Genomic DNA, 23,456 nt, shown 5'->3' with positions numbered 1-23,456 from the left:
AGTAGCATTGCCACATCAATCTATTTCTAACTTCAGTCTCCAGTAACACTGCATTACAGTCACCGCCGACAAACAACAGGGAAGGAGCTTGATTATCCAGGAGCTGCAGATGTGCTCCCAAGGATATTTATTTAGAACAAAAACCACCGCACAGTAAAGAGAACTTAAATACACATACCTCTACTTCATCTCCTTCACTAATTTCTTTTTTTATATCAGGTGGTGGTGGTAATCGAACTTCATTAAACGGAACCTGGCGTTCTGGTTGCCAACTGAAGGATTAGAAAAAGAATTAGTACCTTTATTTTGGTGGATCCTAAGATGGAAATGATAACTAGTGCTGTATATTTAAGTTACTTTTATCATTCAGAATGTCCCAAAGAGAAAAACAAAGAATCTTAATTTTTTAATTCATTAAACTGAGAAACAAACTTTTGTATGATTCTTGATAAGCTTTATAATTAATACTGATAGTATTATACTCCAAATTATCCTAAGAATGGCAAATACATCATACACTGCAAACAAAACAGGCTAATTTAACAATAAGTAAGGTTCATTAGCAGCTATCAAGTCAAAGAGGTGAGATCGAAAATATGACATCAAAAAAACCTCACAATTTTATAAATTACAAAGTAATAAAAACTAAGTAACTTTTGTGTACACATTCAGAAAACAAGTACACAATATCAGTTCAAGAGCTGAAGAGATGGTTGAGTGTCTAAAGAGCCTTTCTACCACTTTTCAGCACACACGCTGAAGCACCAATTCCAGAGGACACCCTCTTCTGGCCTCTAAGGAGACTGGACATATATATGGTGCAGAAATAGATGCAGAGAAAAACATTCATACACATAGACTTTTTAAAGGACATCTTTAAAATTTACAGTTCAAACTCAAGAGTTTATGTCCAGATGGTAACTTTGTGCTTAGCATGCTCACAGGGCCAAGGTTCAATCTCAGCATATACATCCTCAAAAGTTTCTAACTTGGCTAGAAAATATGTAATTAGAATCTAGTAAAGGCATAATAATCTTTATAGCAATATAAACTAACTAAGCAGCTGTTACTGACAAGGTTTTATAGTCAAATCATTTTCAAGTTCCCTTAGGTCACCTTACACCTGGGAGATATACCCCACATAAAATGATACTGAGGGCAATGCTGAAAAGGAAGACAGCTAAATGTCTAGGATTTGATGCCTTTTCTTTTTTACCATTATTGTCTCCATGTCAGTTCACAAAGACAGAAGCTATTTTAACATTTGTCTCTTCATAAGGGAGCTGTTAGGCTCACATCTCTTCAGGCAGTTCAGAGCCATTCACAAGTTCAACAGTTCTTTGACCTTCAAGTTAACAGATCCTTCTATAACCCTTCCCATCCCAGCCTAGTATACTTGTCTTCCCCACTTTTAACTGCCTAGCCTCTAGGATATGGAAAGAATTACTATCAATTCTTAAGCAATTAAAGACAGCCTCAAGCTCATCACTATTAACTATGTGCACCACCACTTCAACTTCAGGGGCTTTAAGCATTATGCTACTTGTCCATCTACTTCAGCAAAACAATTGCTGAATGAACCATATCCATACATTATTTTGACAAAAGACGTAAATGATAGGTAAACTGTAGATACAAAAGCAAGTGAAGGAGTATCAAAATTGGACCTGGAAATCATGACAAGCACTCAAAGAATTGTTTTCCTACTGGCATCAGTAAGAACACTGCGTTGTTATAAGTTAACATCTACCAGTAACTTACTTATTTTCAAAAACAACTGTGAGGGAGTCTTCGTGGACATCTTTGATAAATCCCTGCATAAAATAAAAAGTTGTATCAGCATTAATGTTATTCCATAACTCTAAAAGCCTATAATAGAGATAAAAACTGTAGGATAACAAAAGAACACAGGTAAAGGGAGACCAAAAGACACAAATCTGTCTTCAGCACTATGGAAGCTAAGGCAGGAGGACTGCTCTAAGTTCTAGGACAGACTGACCATACAGTGAGTACCAAACAAGACCAGGCTACACAGGGCCCTGAGCACTCCATCTCCAGCACAAGTGCACTCACATATTCAGTTATTTTCTTTCTCAAATTGGGCTATAGTTAACATACTTCCCTCAAATGTGGAGAAAGAGTTAACACTCCTCTATTGTTGGTGGGGTTGCAAGCTGGTACAACCACTCTAGAAATCAGTCTGGAGGTTCCTCAGAAAACTGGACATATATCACTCCTGGACATATACCTAAAAGATGCTCCAGCATAGGGCTGGGGATTTAGCTCAGTGGTAGAGCGCTTGCCTAGCAAGCGCAAGGCCCTGGGTTCGGTCCCCAGCTCCAAAAAAAAGAACAAAAAAAAAAAAAAAATTGCTCCAACATATAACAAGGACACATACTCCACTATGTTCATAGCAGTTTTATTTATAATAGCCAGAAGCTGCAAAGAACCCAGATTCCTTCAAGAAATGGATACAGAAAACGTGGTACATCTACACAATGGAGTACTACTCAGTTATTAAAAACAATTTCATGAAATTCTTAGGCAAAAGGATAGAACTAGAAAATATCCTGAGTGAGGTAACCCAATCACAAAAGAACTCACATGATATACACTTACTGATAAGTGGATATTAGCCCAAAAGCTCAGAATACCCAAAATACAATTCACAAACCACATGCAGCTCAAGAAGAAGGAAGACCAAAGTGTGGATGCTTCAGACCTTCTTAGAAGAGGAAACAAAAATACTCACAGGAAGAAATATGGAAACAAAGTGTGGAGCAGAGACTGCCCCACCTGAGGTATCCAACCCATATACAGACAACAAACCCAGACAATACTGTAGGTGCCAAGTGCATGCTGATAGGTGCTTAATATAGCTGTCTCCTGAGAGGCTCTGCCAGAGCCTGACAAATATAGAGGCGGATGCTCGCAGTCAACCACTGAACTGAGAACAGGGTCTCCGATGAAGGAGTTAGAGAAAAGACTGAAGGGGTTTGCAACCACTATGAAGAACATCATCAACCAACCAGACCCCACCACCCAAAAGCTCCCAGGGACTAAACTACCATCCCAAAAGTACACAGGGATATAACTATGGCTCTATCTGCATATGTATCAGAGGATGGCCTTGTAGGGCATCAATAGGAGGAGAGGTCCTTGGTCCTGTCAAGGCTTGATGCCCAGTGTAGGGGAATGTCCAGGTGGGGAGAGGTGGGAGGGAGGGTGGGTGAGGGAGCACCCTCATAGAAACATGGGGAGGATGGATGAGATAGTGGGTTTTGGGAAGGGAAACAGGGAAAGGGGATAACATTTAAAATATAAATAAAAAATGTCCAATAAAAGGAAAAAAATACTTCCTCAAAACCATAACTAAATTATCAATAAACAAAATCAATGATCATTTTCTAGCCTTAAAAGGTAAATTTTAGAATAAGTGTGTATCTTCATTTGACTAGTAACATAGAGACACAATTAGATCTATACTCAGTATTAGATTTCTGGCTAAACTAAACAGCCAGGGTTATTATAGACTCCAACCATCCAACCAACCCACATCAGACAATAAACAAAGAAAAACACATGAAGGACTTTTTAGGGGCGGGGATATAACACACCACATAAGAAGATCTGTTTGTAAGTGAAACAGAACTGCAATTCCCTCTCTAGTCCAGTGCTTCTATACATAATTTAACCCACTGGCCAATTAGTAAATATTTTTCTCAACACTTACACAATTCCAAAACATGCACTCAAAACTAGCCAGACAGACACATGCACTTGGTACTTGGGTAAAGCACAACAAAGAAATCCTTCTACTCATGCTCCTTTTAAAATCTAACACTAAAGTGTACACCAAGATAAACTTGAAAAAGACAAAAGACAAAAAGTGTTAACTGCTGTTAAATAACAGCAATTTAAAAGAGCAATATATCAACGTCTTTCTATCAATTAACAATATAAACCAGCAGAAGGAAAAGCAAGTTTAGTACAACCCCAGAAAGACTTCCTTGTAATTGAAAAGTCAGTCATACCATATGAAGGAAGGCTACAAGAATCTAAGGGATTCCATAACTAACAAGATTTATTGTCTAAATTTAGCTGGGGTTTTGGCTGGAGACATTTTTATGTCTACGCCAGTTACTGAGTTGTTCCCCTGTTGAGAAATCAGCAGATCAAGTTACTTGTCCTGTTTGTTTTTCTCAAAATTTCTCTCTTCTGTACCCAAGATCTTCAGAGGGTCTTCCCCTGTCATATCTGATCCTATCATTCTGGAGGGGTCTGAAGCCTTTTCTTCTTTCCTCTCAACAAAATAGAGTCTTTCTCCCAAAATAGCACATCCTTGGTCCAGTAACCAGAAATCATTAGATATAAAATGAATTAATAGCTTGACCTCTCTCCTAGAGGATTTTTAGTATCATAAATACAAAACTTATAATCATCTTCAAAGCAATTAAAACAATCTAAGCAAATATCTGTTGGGATAGTATTCCTCCACTATCTCCTGTTTTGTTCTTACAGGATTAATTTTTAATAGTGAGATCAAGGCCTAAGTTTCTACTGTCTGAGATAGGTTAGTCTGCCTACCTCCTGCTTTCTAACCTACAATTTTAAGATCAAAAGCTTCAATTATTCATATATATATGTATATATATATATTTAAATCCTCCCATCTATAGAGATTAATCTATGGATACATGTCCCTTTCTCTTTATTTAATTTGAATTAACATAAACTATTTAACTTGAATTAACATAAGCTTATCTAAGTTTTTTCCACCTATCCCCTGATTTTTGACCTATAATTTAAGATCAAAAGCTTCGATTCATTTATGTATTTAACTTTAATTAAATTTCCTTTTATTTACTGTATAAGCGTATTTCCACGCTCTATTTTTGTCATACCAGGCTGAGTAACCCCAGAAATTCCATGTAGACCATGTTCAAAGATCCAGAGAGCTGGACATTGACTTTTTAAATTTTCTTTTAATGAATTTTTCTCATTCCTTCTAGTCTCCCTCCTTGCCTTGGAGTAACCTGTCTTTGCTCCCAGCACCCAGCTAGAAAACTTTTAGAAGGGCTCAAAGCAAATCCGGACTGGCAGTTGTGTTCCTTGTTCTAGTTTCATGGCATGGGTGGGAACCATGTAACTCGGCTTGGCTTGCTGAGAAACCAATTCTTCCCTCCTAATCGTTTATCGTGATACATGTACATTTTGTTTGGGAATCTCCAATTAATTTTAATTTATTTTTTATTTTTTATTTTTTCAGAGCTGGGGACCGAACCCAGGGCCTTGTGCTTGCTAGGCAAGCGCTCTACCACTGAGCTAAATCCCGAACCCCCAATTAATTTTTAAAAGTGAGTTCTTGCCCCACGTTGGGTGTCATCAGTAGTGGTGAATTAATTAATGCAATTTGGTTCCCTGTCAGTCTCATGCTGGACTTGCAAATAAGAGACACACACACCAGCTAGTTTTGATATACGTCTTGACTAGCTCAGTGGCTGGGCACTTCTAAACTTCCCCAAGGTTAGCACACACTCCCCTCCAATACTCCTAAGTTAACATCTTTTAAAATCTATATTTCATCCCTGCCGATGTAGACCCAATCGGGAAATGACCCCTAGAGCCACTTTCCAGGATGCTGGCAGGCCTTTAAGACTTTTCTCCTTGTTCCTCTGTCATGGCGATTCTGTGATTCTATCCGTTCTTCCTCAGTCCCTTGCCCACACAATCTTCAAAGTCCTGCCTCCATCTCCCTGCCTAGCCAATGTCTATACGACAATTCTTTATTAGCAATCAAAGCCAACTGGGGGCAGGGGCCTTTAGCGTTTGGAAGTGCAGCTTTTGAGAGCCAAATTAAGAAACAGCATTAGAACCAATTCCCAATACCCCAAAATTCTTGAGGTTTTATTTTTGTTGTTTTCAAAGTTCTTTTCTTATAGAAAATCTACAAGTTTAGAGTCTGCTCAGCAGTTCTCACTTCTATTACACACATTCACTTTAAACCATCCTTCTTGTCAGAATCTCCATTCTTACATTACCAGAAAACCTTTCATATTATTCCCTGCCACTTCTGATGATTAAATAAGAAACTAACAATTTCCAACTACAGAAATATTAGTAAGTCATCTTCTGCCATCAAAAGTCAGTTATAGTTTGAACTTTCACTAACACTGTCGTTCTTCAACATTCTTCAAGAGTTTGACACACTTCACAATTTATCCCTCTCAGTTTCTGTATAACTCATATAGCAGAATTAATTCAAATCACAAGTATAAAATGCAAAACCAAAAACCAGGACTCAACATGTCCCACCCCTCCAAAAACACCCCTGCCAAACTGTACTTACATGCACATTTTCCACAAAATTTAAGAAAAAACAGAGCTCTAGGCATCAATATCCTTACTGCTAATAGTTTTCCTCTATAAAGTTTACTAAATTAAGGACATAGTCTTTAATATAACTAGTCTTTAAAATGTTTCTGAGCTGCTGTGAATTATTTCTAATGATCTAATCCAATTCCCCAAGTTAAAACACCTACTGTAATTCTAAATTGCCAAATATCCATAAAATTTAAGTTCATTTGACATAGGATCAGTAATCTTTGTTGCTCCTGCTTTTAGACAGTCTTACTAATAAGTATCTGCTGCTGGTCTAGTACTTGCCACTGAGCCCCAGAATGCCTCAAACTGTGACAATCTACAAAATAAGAATTAAAGAAAAAACTTAGTAAATCAGTGTGTTTGCAAGTTAACGGCTAACTAATTAATGAACACATAAACAGTAAGCAGTTGGAAAAGAAAAGGGTTTACAAAAGGCTTCCACTCAAAAGCAATAGAAAATCTGTTGGGGAGAAAAAAATACTTTCATAAACCCAAAAAGCACTAAAAGCACCTTTTATTGTGGGGGAAGAGTCCACAGGTAACAATACTACACTGATTGAGTAACTATTTAACACTTACCTTGAAACTCAGTGATCATGACAGGGAGAAGACATTTAAAATATAGTACACAGACGGCAAAATGCTCCTCTAACAACTAAGATATTTAGAAGAATGGGGGTGGAGTGGGGGTGCATCCTGGCTATCCTGGAACCTCAAGCTCACAGAACTCCACGTGCCTCTACCTAGGAGTGCAGGGATTAAAGGCATGAGCCACCACGCCTGGCTTTAGAAGAATTTTTAAATGAGGGAAAAGAGTGACTTATTTTTAAGCAGTACTGGGACATTTGGATTCTTATGGAAAATGAAGCTGGGTGTGGTGGCACAAGGCCGGAAGGGCCAACACTCTGGGCGCAGAGCAGGTTTCAAAGCCAACCAAGACCAGAAAGATCTAGTTTCAAACTAACCAAGGGATGAGAACTGTAGCTCACGGGTAGGGAACTTGTTTAGTTGCATTCCTCCTGTACTCAGTTTTCAGCACCACCACAAATTTTCTTCACAGAATAAAAGTAATGATTAAAAGACTTAAAAAAAATTATCCCAGGCATGATAGCACATGCTTCTTATCCCCAATATTCAAGAGGCTGAATCAAGAAAATATTAAGTTCTAGGACAATCTAGACTACATAATGAGTTTGAAGCCAGAGTGAACCAAATGGGAGAACCTGCCTCAAAAAAAGGGTGGGGTGTGGAGAAAATGTTTAATTTTTTAAAAATTGCGGGAAAACATAAGTAAATTTTTCATAATCCCAGTGTAAGGAAGTCATTTCTAATCAAAAATTTTGAGACAAAAAAATGAAAAAAATAAACAAAATGTACCTAAAAGATGAGCCATGATAATTACAAAGAAGGGGGAGGGTTAAAACTCTGAACTAAGGGGCTGGGGATTTAGCTCAGTGGTAGAGCGCTTACCTAGGAAGCGCAAGGCCCTGGGTTCGGTCCCCAGCTCCAAAAAAAAGAACAAAAAAAAAAAAAAATCTGAACTAAGAGTTAAATTCTGTAAATTTTCCAGTCAATAAGAACATGAAGACAGACCAACAATAAGAAGGGAACAAATTGAGAGGAGAAAACCCATAGTTTTAATATATACGACTTTTCTTCTACTTTTTTCCTATTTCTCTTAGTTTTGTGACCCACATTATCAATCTTTGCTTCGGTTTTCAAGTATCTACCCTAAGGTTCTTGGCAGTTTTACATTTAAGTATAAATAAACAGCTTGAAGAGAGTACACAGTACAACACAGAATAGCCATTGAAGATAGAGTTTTGAAATAATCTTCCAAAACCTCTCATTTTAGAGAAACAACTGCAGCAATACATAAACACCAACCCAGAGTCTCACATCCCAAATCTCACTCATTCTTTTAAGAGATCTTTTCACTAAAGAGGAAAAAGAGAATTAAGTCTTATAGCAATACTACCAGTAGAAATGATGGAGACTCATATTTACAGAAAAAATATCAAAACCCAATTTGTAACACAATGATGTCTTGCTAGAGCTACCATACATTTGAAATCTGTAGATCTTAAGTAGAGGTAGGGGAATCAGGTGTCAGATGCTTAAGGTCATCTTTGGTCAGTTAAGAGTTCCACAGTAAAGCAACCAGCCCCCTCACCACAATAATAAAACCTACAGACACGAATCCTTTTGAAACTACTACCACTAATCAGAGGCAGAAAAGAACGACAGGGAACTTAATGAGACCAGGGAAGGGGAAGGAGCCATCCACCAGCTTGATGAAAGTTCCTAGCCAGCTGTGAGTAAAGAATTCCAGCCCAATTAACATTTGCCTACACACAGAACAAAGGGTCATGCTTAATGCCTGAATATATGCATTATCAATATAGCCACTCTCCTTTTCCAATTCTCTAAGTATCTCAGAAAAACTGCACTTTACAGAAAACAAGTCTGACCTCCCTTTTGAAAACCTTTTGATACATCATTTCACTTTATCAGACTACAATCCCATCCAAATTAGCTCCAGAGACACACTAAACCTCGTTACTGAAACAGGGGAAAGGATAGCTTAGCATCAAGCTATCTTCAGAACTACCAAAACTGTCTGTCTCTTGCTGACGCTCTCTCAAGAAGTCCACATCTACACTTAGATGTATCTTATGTTTCCTCGAGCGCCTGTGCTTAAGGCTATGTTAAAATCTTTAACTAAGGTCCCTGAAAGAACTCTTAAGGCTGCAGCAGATGGCAGGCAGTATGTCTCCAACTTCCAGGCACCACTGACACTGCCAAAGCCCGTTTGGAGAATTATATGACCTACAAAATTCTCAACTGTGAAGTAACTGACTTAAAGCTCAACTATTACTTTTGGTTGTTTAAGACCTCATCAAATGTCTTCCTCTTATGCAATCCACTACAAACTAATTTATACTCCTTACAAAAGGGGAAACAGAAACTAAAACACCACAGCACTCTGCAAACAAACCACCAACTGCATGAAATCAGGAACTAAAAAGTTTAAAGCTACAAAACTGAATTTAGAATGGTAGCCTAGATTAAAAAAAAAATACTAGATAGACTTAACATGCTATAAAAAACTCTAAATTTCTTATTATATATAAGGATTCTACTGCAAAACAAACTACTAGCATCAAGAGCAAATACAGCTTTCTAAAGTGAAGACAGGCCTCAGCCTAATCCTTAACTTTAAACAAAAGGTATCTGTGAAAGATCTGCTTATACTTTCACCTGTGTGTGTGGACTTTTGTGAATGCATGTGCCCCGTATGCATGCAGAAGTCAGAAGGCTAACTAGAGTCACAGGTAGTTGTGACCTGCAACCCGCCTTCTGAGACCCAAATCCTAGTCCTCTGCAAAACCAGCAAGCACTCTTAACTTGCTGAGCCATCCCCAGCCTCCTATAGTAGTTCTGATATTTAAAGTACAATCTATAGTTAAAATCTTCATTGACTGAAGAGGCAAATGATTCTATGGATAAAGGCAGTTACTGCCAATCTGGCCCACCTGAGTTCTATCTCGGGAACCCACCCCCCAACTCCCAATGGAAGGAGACAACTGACTTTTAAAAGTTGTCCTCTGAAGCGTGCACACGTAGACAGACAGACAGACAGACAGACAGACGACACACACACACACACACACACACACACACACACACACACACACACACACACCCCTACCTCAAATAAATTTAATTTAAACTTTTGGGAGAGGCGGAAGAGAAAGCTCAGTGCTCAGTTGCTAGCTCCTAAGTTGGGCAGGTCACAACCACTTCTAACTTCAGTCAGCTCCAGTGAGGATTCAATGCCTCTGGCCTCCCCAGAAACCTACACTGCGCCCACATAACACAATTCCACATACATAATTAAAAATACAAACAAGTCAGGTATAGTAGGCAGCTCACACCTCTAATCCCAAGGCCAGCCTGTGTACACAGCAAGTTCCAAAACAGGTAGGACTACTCAGAGACCCTGTCTCAATGACAAAAATAATAAATCAATAATTAATTAAAAATAAAAACAAGCCAGGTGTTAGGGCGCACACTTTTTCAATCTCAACATTCAGGAGACAGAAGCATGCAGAATCTCTGTGAGTTGAGGGCCAACCTCAACTACATAGCCAGCTCCAGGATTTCCAGGCCTCTATAAGACTCTTAAAAAAGAAATTGTAAAAACAAAAATAAATCTAGCCTCTAGTTCACAATTATTTTCATGAGCAAGTAAATAAACTATTAGTAAACTGACACTACCATTAGTATTTTCAACGATGAGGCATTCTTCTTAGTAACTGGCTTAATTTTTCTGTCATGTGTTAGTGTTCCTGCATAAAATTTTAACATTTTTCTAGATTTGACTTCTTATCAAAGTAATTAAAAACAGGCCTAGTTCCTGATCTGAAGCAAACTTGTGGTGAAGTACTGCAGTTCCAAAAACCAATTAACTTTTCTACTAAAAGCAGCAGGCTCAGTGTTAGATGCTACTGCACTCTTTCCCTTCATCCTATCAGTTAAAGATCACTACTGGCATAATTTACATAATACTAAGTATCCTACTTTTCTTGAATTGGTAAAATTGCATTGGATTATGACTTGCCAGGCTTTAGGCAATTGATAGTTTATTCAAAGGTTCTCTTTCCAGCTCCCATCTAACTTCCCGTCTCAATTCTGACAATTCAGCATCTCTGAAACCAGGATGCTTCTTAAAAATGAGGGCACTTTAGAATAGCTGACAGCCACATGTCACCACTTAGGCATGCTCAGACTTTGCAAATTTTCTGCAGCACTCAAGTACCATACTAAGGAATGATTGAGGCGTCTTAGCAGAAAGCTGTTGATATCTTCTGATAAAAATCAAGAAAGCACCAGCACTAGCACTTGTAAAGTAAGTGAAAATCCATGAAAGTTTATCTCTTTAATGGTGTTTTAGCAACTTTAGTCTGCAGTTCCTGTTTTGGGTACCCAAATTAAAAATTATTTCTTTTTTTTTTTTGGTTCTTTTTTTCGGAGCTGGGGACCGAACCCAGGGCCTTGCGCTTCCTAGGTAAGCGCTCTACCACTGAGCTAAATCCCCAGCCCCTAAAAATTATTTCTTGCAAGCTACTAAACAAAGCCAATCCTCAAGAGTAATATAAGCCAGTTTTCTCTTGCAGTTGGCATCATTTTAGGTTATAATAAAATAGCATGGGCGTGCGTGCATGCGTTTCCCTGGAACCTGAGGACATTTTTCTTACAGGGCAAGGGGACTTTGAAGATGCCACTAAATTAAAGATTTTGAGAATCGGAAAAAAAAAATAGCATGGATCTTTCAGATGGAAGTAATCTATTCCTCTGAGTTAACTGTCTCATTTTAAGAACATACTCTGCAACCCAGGCTGGATCTGAACTTGTAGAAACATTCCTGCTACAGCCTTGCAAAAGTTGAGATTACAGGCGTGAGTAACCCACCACATCCAAATTATTCCTTGACTTCTTGACCATGGCTTGTTTCGGCCAACAGGCATATAAGCAGAATTATCACCTAACAGTTTTCAACCTTAACCATGTAGGATGCACTTTACAGGATTTTCTGAAAGGAAGAACTAAATACAACTGTCTTTCTAAACAGGGTTCCAATATAGTCCAATGCAGTTAGGTATCAATCCACGGTGTGTAAAAATTAATGTCTTTCTCACATCTCTAGAATATTATCTAAAACCACGGTTTTTGTCCAAGACCTGGGAGCAACTTTATGTAAAATGAAAAACAAACAAAAAAAAAAAAAAAAAACAACCTACAAAGGACTGGAACTTCTTATACTGAGGTACTCTCACTCAAAGCTATGCTAAGGAGCATTTAATATTACTACTCCATACTTCCAAAACACTATAGCAAATATTCCTTTAACTTCGATGTCTAGTACGATGTCCAGTAATTTATGACTCAAACCTCCTTATGTTTCTGGACTGTCTGCAGTTAAAGATATAGGGGGAAAGCCCTTATCACAAGGAAAAGAGAACACTACAAGATAGCAGTTTTGATATTACAACTGTAGCAATTCCACTAGGAAGCATGTGGTAAGTATAAGTAAGCTAGAGAACCTAAGAAAGAAAACAAAGATTCCTTCTAAGATTTCTCAACAAGCAAGTCATAATTTTCCCTCTTCTGTTCCTCTGTGCAAATCCTCCTAGAGCACCCAAGATTTTGTGAAACAATTCAAGGAGTTCTTATCAATCCAGCCATCCTGGATACCAGAAGTCATTCTCATTCCAATCTTAGAAATAGAAAAATTGTGGACCAGTACCAAGGGTACTTAGTTCCCATATGTGCAAATAAATTCAAACTGTTAAACCTCTGATTATTATTTAAATACCTGGTGCTTGCACAGATGCTTGTCTTTGTGGGATGCACTTTTACATTAAAGAAATGGGTAATATTCAGATCTCAATAACTGACAAAGAACATCCCAACAGAAAAGTAGACTATATACCTGGCTAACTATATAGAACACATCCAAAGGGCAACTAAACCATTCCTGGCTGGAACATAAAGGAAAAGAGTTATCAACTGGTAAGAGAAATATGAAGTTTTCTTTGAAAAAAAAAGTTACTTTACTAGAAGCTTTTGTTTTCTGCTATTTTTAAGTTCTTTTCCAAACTATCCTATTCTTTCTTACACCTATGCTGTATGCATGTATATGTAGGTGTCTTCATCTTTCTCTACCTTATTCAATGAGCCAAGGTCTCTCAGTTCAACACAGAACTTACCAATTCAGCTCCTCTAGACAGCCAACTTACCCCAAGCCCTTTAGGACTCTGGCACTTTATTGGGCCACCTCCCCAGCCCCCCTATATTATCCTTTCTTTGAAATCTATCCAATAGAAATGCAGATACATTGAGGGGAGGGAGGTAGTAGGTTACTGACAAACACCTGAGTTGTATACTCCATATATTGTTATATAATCCCTATAAATTATACTGTACATGAAAAGTCAAGTACATAATTCTAGTTTTTCAAGGGCACACTGAAAAACCTTTCATTTCTTTCTGAATGTGTTTCCATACATAATGCTATGGGCAGAGTGAAATCTGGAATTACATTTATCTGGCTATAAGCAAGCTTACCTGAAATGGAAGGAACAAAAACACCATCAGGAGAAAAAAGGAAAACATTTGGACTGAACCACATTTGTATAGCACACCAATAATAAAACACACATGCATGTGAACACTGATACACATGATATATATCCTTTAAAATGCATGTTGTTAGCAGGATGTGGTGGTACACATCTTTATTCCCAGCACTTGGGAGACAGAGACAGGAAGATCTCAGTGAGTTTGAAGCCAGCCTCATCTACAAAGTCCAGAAAGGTAGGACTGGTTACACTGAGAAACCCTGTCACAAAAAGCCAAAATGAAAAAACAAAAGTGTGTTGTTGAGCATTTAATAGTATATACCTGTAATCCCAGCACTTTGGGAAATTGACATAAATAATGAGGACTACATAGTGAAACTAATTTTTAACAACAAAAAAAATTGTCCTTAGTACGGCAGATTTTATCAATAACTGCCTTATGCATCAGCACTGACCACTTAGCACTTAACTGTTCTAAACACAAAGCAGTAAGGATGAGGCTACACAGATAATGCTACTGCTTGCATTAACATACAACAGTTATTGAAATACAATGCCTTAATGGTTCTACAAAAACCCCTAATCTCCTGTTGCAAAGCACTGAAGTTCCAGTTATCCCTGTGTATATCAAGAAGTTTCTTTTGTGGCAATTATCAGAACTTATAGCCATATCAATATATAATCACTTTTTAAAAGATGCTTACTTTATGTATATCAGTTCACTACATTACAGATGGTTGTGAGCCACCATGTGGTTGCTGGGAACTGAAGTCGGGACCTCTAGACGGGCTCTAACCACTCTAAACAGTATTCTAAACAGCTGAACCATCTTTCCAGCCCTATGATCACTTTTTTAAAAAGCCATTTAAAATGTTCAATTTGAACCCCCCCCCCAAAATGTAACTTTTTATAGAGAACTTCTAAGGTGGCACAACAAATTACTTGTGTCCAGAAACCAAGACTAATTCTTTTACTTATTCAATTATATACTGAAGCTATTATTGCAAATGCCATCAATATTACCAAGAACTCTCCACTCTCCCAAAATACATAAGCAAACATACTAAAAGGTGATACAGAAGGGAATAGTTAATAAAAAGAACCTAATATCATAAATAACTTTGTTTTGAGTGAACAAATAGAGAAATTTACTCTTAAGTCAATGTGAGACTTGTTAACAGTTCAATTTTACCATGGCTTTCAATCTAAGAGAAAGACAAATGAATTATGGTCTATATACACACATGCATGAGTATTTAGAATAACAAAGCATGTTCTGCTTTCATTGCCTAATTTTCTTATACTCCAGCTTAGTTTGAAAACCTAGTCCTAGAAAAACTGCCACAGCAGTTTGTAGTTTGTTCCTATTCGTAAACTAAGCATTCTGACCCCTCCAACCCAAAAAAACAAACAAAACACCCACCAAGTGTTTTAAAGTCTTGATATTCAAAAACAGTATTGGCAAGGCCCAGAATTCCACTTCTAGAATGACCAGAAAAAAATTTTCAACAGGTAGTTCACTTAAACAAATATGTACATTTCAAATATTTCAAAGTATTTTACATATTCAGTAATGCAAAGATGATCAACTATGAAGGATGTAATTATCTCAAAAAATAAAATATGAATCATGTACTTAAAATAGCCATATTAAAATAAGTGAAGACAGGTGATGTTTTAACTGCTTAAAACCCAATATACTCAAAATATTATTTCAATATGTAATTAGTATTTTAAAAGCTATTATGCTTTATATTCTTTTTCAAAAGAATACTACCTCAATACTGATGAGTATATTTCAGCTCAATGGCTGCTAGCTACCATTTTGGAAAAGAGCACATTCTTAGAAAGCTAAAGTCATAGAAAACAACCTAAATCGTTTTGCAACATTCATCCTGATCCAGCCCTCCACATTTGTACTTAAGGAAATCACACTATACAGGTGGTAGCACAAACCTATAATCCCAACATTTAGGAAAGAAAGGCAAGATTAGAAATGCAAAACCATTTTCAGCTACATACCAAGTTTGAGAACAGCCCTGACCCTACCTCAAAACAAAGTGTGTTGGGGGAGGAAATATCTATAAGTTTAAAAAAAAAAGGGGGGGGGGGTTGGGGATTTAGCTCAGTGGTAGAGCGCTTGCCTAGCAAGCGCAAGGCCCTGGGTTCGGTCCCCAGCTCCAAAAACAAAAAAACAAACAAAAAAAAAAAAAAAAACCCAAAACCTCCAAGGAAGCAAAAAACAGACTAGGAATATTGAATCAACCTGGTTTGTGTAGCTGGACAGGGCCTCAGATTTCCCCAAATGGTGTTAACTGTTTCACTGTGACTAAATTAGAAATGCAAACGCACAAAAACATTTAAGAAACAGTCTGAAAGCTAAGCACTGTGGTTAGAGCTGGACAGTATACAAACTTCCAATTATATCAACTTTTACAATGTTAGACAAAAATATACAATTATCTCATAATGCAGATGAAAAAACTAAAATCTCACAACTTCCCACTACAAAATTAAAAATCATTTTCTTTCTTGATTTTCTAATACAGGGTTTCTGTGTATAATAGCCCTGGCTGTCCTGAAACTAGTTTTGTAGACTAGGCTAACCTTGAACTCACAGAGAAAGGCCCGTCTCTGCCTCCTGAGTGCAGAAATTAAGAATCATACTTAATAAGAGTGATAGAGAACACAACCACTAAGTTATAATCTAGTTAAATTCAGACAGACAATACAGCTCAGCAGGTAAAGGCATTTGTCATGCAGGTTTGGTGACCTGAAGGGAAGACCTCTGGACTCTCTATACTTGTGCCACGCACCCACAAACACATAAAAGCACACAGTCCATTATTTTAAACTATCAAAATTATCAATTAAGGAAGTATAAGAATCATAAACTAAACAACTGGAAGTGAAAATCCTAGAGCTAAATGTCACTTTAGATACAGTATAATCTTGCACAAACTGTATCATAAACATTTTTTAAGATTTATTTATTATATATGAGTACACTGTAGCTGTCTTCAGACACACCAGAAGAGGGCATCAGATCCCATTACAGATGGTTGTGAGTACTATGTGCTTGCTGGGATTTGAACTCAGGACCTCTGGAAGAGCCATCAGTGCTCTTAACCGCTGAGCCATCTCTCCAGCCCCATAAACAGTTTCTTGTATATAAAATGAATTAAGGGCACACCTCATGGACCAGGTATGGGCGTGTACACCTTTAGACCCCAACATTACAGAGGAAGAGGCAAGTGGATCTCTATGAGTTCCAAGCTAATTCAACTAAGTTCCAGGCCAGCCAGTGTTACAGTGATAGTTACCCTATCTCAAAAACAAACCCCACACCAAACCATACCTCATGAAGTTCCTAAGTATGCAGGAAATGCATGTGAAACCCTAACAGAACATCTAATAAATAACAGGCTGTCAAGCTATTCTCCTACGAAACACACACAAAATATGATACATAAAATATATAGGTACATTAAGAAAAATATAACCAAGACATATCTATTTCTAGACAGTATTTTATAGCTTTTGTTTTACTGTGTGATTCTCCTATAAATAAAATCACCAGCATTTGTTTTTCAAAACCTAATCCAACAGTTGGGCATAGCAGTTCATGCCTGTAATCCCAGCACCAAAGAAGTGGTAACAGGAAGTCATTCATTCAAGGGCAGTCTCTGATAAGCGTTTATCAAGTTCCAGACCATCTTGAGATATTCCAGACCCTGTCTCAAAATAACAAAGATGATTCCAGCTTTCTTTCTCCCCTTACAAAACAGCCATGTCTGGCCACTATTCCTAAGTGAAAATAAAAATTATAAATTGGGTATGGTTGAACAGGCCTATAATCCCAATATTCAGTAGGTTAAGGTAGGATTGCAAATTCAAAGCCAATCAAAGTAATAGAAAACCCTGTCTCAAAACCCAAAAGTTGAGACCATTCATTTCTACTAAAAATTAGTATTTACAAAACCTGCATTGTAAATATGTACAACTCAAAGTCATCACAATATATATGACTGTATTTTAACAAACAGCCCTAATACTAAGGTAGCTACCATTTCTCCCTCAAATAATAAATCAAGGTTGTTATCGGGAGTTTAGTCTTCAGTAACCTGGAACTTAAAAAAGAAGTGTTCTCTCCTTCCATCATGTGGACTGCCCAGCTCAAACTCAAGGTTGTCAGGCTTGGCAGCAAACACCTAGTCACTCTTCTTTTTATGACCTAGAATGCTGATGTTCCTGCCTCTACCTCTCAAGTTCTGGAACTTCAGGCATTTGCCACTAGGCCTGACTTTCAGTCAAGATTTTTGTACTCACTGTAAAGTCATTATGCCCTCAGTCCTCTACTCCACTGTTTAGTTCATCGATAATGATAAAATAACCTACTACTGCACAGCTTCGTTATTAATCTGTTTTTACTCTTACTAGTAAGCTTAAGAAATGAGAAATTATATATGGATCTATTATAATACTTGGAGATGTGTCAATTATATGGTAAAGCACAATGAAAGGGACCCAAACTTTATTTCATCTGGACAAACAATATCCTCCACAGAAACCTGAAACTGAATGATTTGCTCTACTTCTATTTAAAACTGCATTTAGTGTGGAAGTATGCAGGTCAGACATAAAGCATTAAAACCATGATTTCAACTACCAAAAAACTTATTCATGCTTAGCCAAAAACTACACAATGCAACATTACAAACTGCCATGTCAGAGTTGGCATGACATCTGATACTTGCACTTGCAGACTTGACTGAACTCTTCACTTCCAGAGACTGAGACAAGAGGATCACATGAACCCAAGGGCCCCCTTCACACTAGAGACCTCAAAGTTTAGTGTCATACGCATCAGTTAAAAATGCATGTTAATGATGAAGATGGGCACAATTTGGGGGGGGGGGGAAGGTATGGAATATGTAATGATTGGTTTTAATTATCAACTTCAGACATTCTAGAAATTCCTTGGGAAAGTCTCAATGAAACATTGTCCAGATCAGTATGGTATACGGTTATGTCTGTGAGGGGTTATTTTGAGTAGCTGGAAGACTCACCTAATGTGGGTAACACCATTCCCTGGCCAGGAATGAGACACAGACTGCTTAGGAGTAGAGAAAGAGAGCTGAGCACAAGCATGCATGCATGAATTCATTGCTCTGTGCTCCTGACTGGATGTAATATGATGAGATGCATCAAATTCCTGCTGCCTTGACTTCCCTCAAGGATGACCATAACCTTGAATTGTGAACCTAATAATAAACCCCTTCTCCCTTAAGTTGCCCTTTCTCCCTTAAGTTGCCTTTTAGGGTATTTTAAATTGAAACTAAGGCTTTTAATTGAAAATGGGATAGTGCAGACAGATGCACAACTACATATCCTAGCAAACCATCCCATTGTTCGAATGAGTTATACACAATATACATTCTTACCTCTTCCTAGTCTTTTAGCTAAGGTACAGAAGGCAGTTTTTTTTTTTTTAAACCAAATTATGCCCCACCACCATCTTCCCACTCTTTCCCATCCCTAGATTTTAAGGGCTGCAAAGAGACATCTCATTATAAATACACTGACTGTTAACAACAAGAGCAATATGCTTAGCATGTTTACCATGCTATTATATATGAATGGATTTTTTTTAAGTCCATTTAATCAGTATTTAAGAGCAGTGCCTTGGAGCTGGAGAGATGGCTCAGTGGTTAAGAGCACTGACTGCTCTTCCAGACGTCCTGAGTTCAATTCCCAGCAACCACATGGTGGCTCACAACCATCTGTAATGGGATCTGATGCCCTTTTCTGGTGTGTATGAAGACAGCTACAATGTACTCAGATAAATAAAAATTAATTTTAAAAAAAAAGGGCAGTGCCTTCAGGCAATGTACTGGTTATAAAGATGATACCTCTCAAACTCTTAAATGACAATTCACACAGCCAAATGTGTATAGTCCCTGTATTTCTGGGGAAGTAAAAAGTGTAAAAGTTGGTAAATTCAGAAATTTCAGATCACCCATTGAAAAGTACAACAAAATAAAACCTTTTAGAGCTTGACCCTAAAAAAGGAATTTCTAAAATACCTTCATTATCTTCTAAATTAGAAAAAATTAAATTCCTCTATGCTAAACAGAAGCCAAGCTCAAAACTCAACATTATTTCGCTAAATTCTATAGGTATGGCAGAACTATGGAGACAGTTCTCAACCTTCCTAATGCTGTGACCCCAGTTCCTCGTGTTGTGGGGACCCTCGACCATAAAATTATTTTGTTGTTACCTCATAACTGTAATTCTGCTGTTGTGAACTGTAATATAAATATCTGGTATGCAACCTCTGGAGTTATTCGACCCCCATGAAAGGTGAGCCAGAGGTTGGTATCTCCTGACCTAAAGGCTCAAAGGTCAACAGGGGAAATTTAAAAGATGGCCCAACTATTCTATCCATCTTAGTGGTTGTGATTGCACACAATTGTCAGCACTTATCAAAACATTTATGTTTAATTAGAAAAAGGAAGCAAAAGCTTTTTGCAGTATACATATTAACCTCATTCTAAAAATTTAAAGGACAGAAAATAAACTGGTTTTAAGAAATTTTTCAGTCATGTGTGGTGATACATGCCTGTAATCTCGGCTACTTATTTAAGGAACGCTGAGGCCAAAGGATAGCAAATTCAAAGCCATGATGTCTCATTTGAGAGAGTATCTCAGTAGATCTCTTGTCAAGCATGTATAAGGAAGGCTCCAGTCAGGTTCAAAGTCAAAAGAAAAAGGCATTCCTCCTCTTGGGAGACCTTTCCACCCTAAGGAGTTCTTCCTTGTTTTTTCCTTAATAAACCTACTTTGGGGGGAAGCAGGGGAAAAGGACAAGCACAAACCATGTGGATAATTTCACCGCATAAGATATAAAAGTATTTAAAAAACACTGTATTACAAGTCATGATTTACAGGAGTCCACTGACAAGATAATAAAGTATGCCACCTAGAATTTCTATTTGCTTATTACTTCTAGTTAAGGCTCTTTCCCTTTTACCATTTTGATGTTCCAAGGTCCTGAAGACTACATCTTATACAAAGTACACTACAATCCATTATGAAGGAAAACTTTCAAACGTTCAAAATACACGACAATGTGACAAATGTCCTTCCCAACCTTAGTAAAATGGGTGGGGTATAACAAGATTTGTAGAGTGTGAAAGGGGATCAATAAACTGGGGTCCTGTGTAACAGACCTGGAACTAAAGCTACCCAGAAGGCTATAAAAGAGAAATGCTTAAGATTAAGACCAACATGTACTACAGAGTGAGTTCAGGACCAGCATGGACAACTTATTCAGACTAACAAAGGGGGGGGGGGGAGGCATCAGAGCAAAGTTCTAGGCTCAATTTTTAATACAAACAAAATCAATTACTAATAATCCAAAGTTCCAAAATGGAGATACTTGGTTGTGAAATAACTTTAAAAAAAAAAAAGGACACCTAGAGACTGCAAGCCAACTTTACAGTCAAATTGATTATGTTGTACTGCAAACTGACATAAAACACAGTAAAAGAAATGGTTCTCTACTATCTACAAGATGAAGAATAACTTGTTGAAACAATCACTTTTCAATACGCAGGGGGAAACTACTTAATTTGTATTATGTAAAGTGTGCTGAAAAACAGTGAGAGCTGAAACTTTTCCTTAAGGTAGGGAGATGTTGCATACTAAGGAACTTTATCTAGGCAGGAAAAGTGTTTTTTAAGTCCATTCCTGTGGCATACCTAACCGTATCTGCCATCTTGCTGAGAAGGTAACCAATAGGTTTCAGTAAGAAGTATCTACTCAAATATTGCTTGGATCATTTGTCTGACATCATGTGTTAACCTGAAACACCAACGAAGCCAGTTACTCGCTAATAGGTCACACTAAAGGTTTCAACAGCCATTCTTACTACTTAGTTGGGCACCAGAAGAATTTTACCGTCAAGAGTTACAAAACAAAATTAAAAAAAAAATCATATTAATCATTCTTTGTCAATGAGCTGCCTATATTAGTACCACGTGAAAAAAATCAAATCCATACAGCTAATCAGCAAGCTAAAAAGGGAAACCCAAAACATTGGAAAATTAGGAAATTGTTAATACCAAATAAAATCCTCTGGAACAAAGGAGACGTTGAAACGAAAAACCTGTGAGAAACCATTTTAAGTACATACAATACTCATGTACTAGAAGAGGGCCTTCATAAAAATAGCCAAGACTCTCAAACATTTGAGATGCTGGCTTGGAGAATGACTGACAGACAACAGCTGAGGAGGTTTTGTATTGATTTGTTAAGATACTCGTACGCTTTGGGGGTTAAAAAAGAAATAAGGAGAAGGGGCCGTTACTATGGAAAAACTGTTCGGCCTTCGTGTTCTGCTTGGTGCCCCCTCCCCCTTTTCCAATAGAAGCGCCTTACAAATTCCTCCACTCTAGAATCCTTTCTGTCTCCGAGGCCAGACTCCACAGCAATGCATGGCCTCTTCGCAAAGGAAACAAAAAGAACCTCGTGGAAGAAGACTTAAAAAAACAAAAAACCACCACCTTCCCAGGGGCCGTGAAGAAACGCGTCCCTCCCACCTGCCGCCTGGCCTCGCTTCACCTTTGAACCCTTCCTTCAGAATTCGCTTTTCTCCCAGGCCGAGGGGCGAAGGGGCCGCCCGCTCTCCAGGCCGCAGGCACCTGGGCCCGCCGCCTGTCCGGGTTTCCACGCGGGCGCCATGGGTTCGCAGGGCCCCGGAGCAGCACAACACCGGGGAGGCCTTGGAGTCCGCCACTACGCCGCGGGCGGGGCGGAGAGGAGCCTAGCGGGCCCGGCCGCCCCGGGTCGTAGTGAGCTGCCCGCCTCCGTCCGCGCCCCCCACCCCACCAGGCCTCGCCGGCGCGCCCGCACCACAGCCCGCCGCTCCAGCCCGCCCGTCCGCGTCCCGGAGGCCTCGACCCAGGACGCTCCGGGGCAGAAGGCAAGCCAGCACCCGCCGCCTCCTTTCCAAACATAACGGAGCCCGGGCCCCGAGACCGTTAAACCGCGCCGAGGGCAGACGCCAGCAGCACGGACCAGCTACCTCCCGCCGCCACTTGCCACCGCTCCTCGGACCCCGGGGTCCCCGGCGCCCCTTGACCCGGTTCCCAGTGCCCAGCTCCCATCCCTGGCCGCCCCGCGGCCCGTACCTTGTAGAAAGCCCCGTTGGAGCCGCGAACCTCCACCGTCAGCTCCGCCATGTTGGAACCGCAAAGGCTGCTGGGAAGAGATTCTAGAAACTTTCCAACGCGAGGGGAGGAGGGGGGAGGGGCGAGCGCCGCGGGGGAGGGGCGGGCGGGAGGGCGGGACGCTCCCGGCCCGCTCCCGGGCTTTCCGCTAGCGGCGCCGCTCTGCGCGGGTCCTTGGGCGGCTACCCTGCGGCGGGCCGGTCCGCCCACGCCCACGCCCGCGCGGCCCGCCTCGCGCACAATGAGTGAGGCGGACCCGCCCGGCGCGCCACACTCGCCCCAGGATCCGCGCGGCCGGCGACGCTCCCTACAGGACCTTCCCGTCATGAGCCGCGGCCTGGCGGGCGCTCAGGCTCTTCTAGAGCGCATGGCCGACCGAAGCTCTCAGAAATCTCCCCTCATGGAGCCTCCCCTCTGGAGCCTCAGGCTCTCCCAGTGAGGAGCCTTTCCCAGGACGAACCAGGGGAACGCCGCTGTGGCTCGGCGTTTGCCCGGGTCCCTACGCAGTTCACGGGCCTCGCCCCGCGCGAAGGCAGCTCACCACCTATCACCGAGCAAGCATGGTTACCTTAATACGTTAAGAAAGGCTCGGGAAACCTAAGCTAATTTTGTGGGGGATTTTGTTTGAGACACAGTTCTCTAACCCAGGTTGGCCTTGAACCCCCAGAGCTGCTTCTGCCTCTGGCCGTCTGAG

General features: G+C 39.5%; 1 protein-coding gene across 11 annotated transcripts in view; it reads right to left on the bottom strand.

The window, feature by feature from the left end:
• Fxr1 (FMR1 autosomal homolog 1) overlaps positions 1–22,981 on the bottom strand; it is a 53,527-nt gene extending 30,546 nt beyond the window's left edge. For 5 of the 11 annotated variants that reach the window (NM_001415068.1, NM_001012179.3, NM_001415069.1 and 2 more), the window contains exons 1-3: positions 22,724–22,789; positions 1,762–1,814; positions 179–272 (exon numbers count right to left, since the gene is read on the bottom strand). In NM_001415068.1, coding sequence (NP_001401997.1) covers positions 179–272; positions 1,762–1,814; positions 22,724–22,774 — 198 coding nt within the window. In that variant the 5' untranslated portion in view covers positions 22,775–22,789. Of the gene's footprint in view, positions 1–178; positions 273–1,761; positions 1,815–21,655; positions 22,006–22,723 lie in introns of those variants that run through there. The other 6 variants (XM_039102584.2, XM_063282059.1, XM_063282058.1 and 3 more) reach the window with 3 other exon arrangements.
• Positions 22,982–23,456: the final 475 nt, after the last annotated feature.

This window comes from Rattus norvegicus, chromosome 2 (genome assembly GCF_036323735.1).
Source record: "Rattus norvegicus strain BN/NHsdMcwi chromosome 2, GRCr8, whole genome shotgun sequence".
Lineage (NCBI taxonomy): Eukaryota > Metazoa > Chordata > Mammalia > Rodentia > Muridae > Rattus > Rattus norvegicus.
This window is presented reverse-complemented; position numbering and strand designations above follow the sequence as displayed.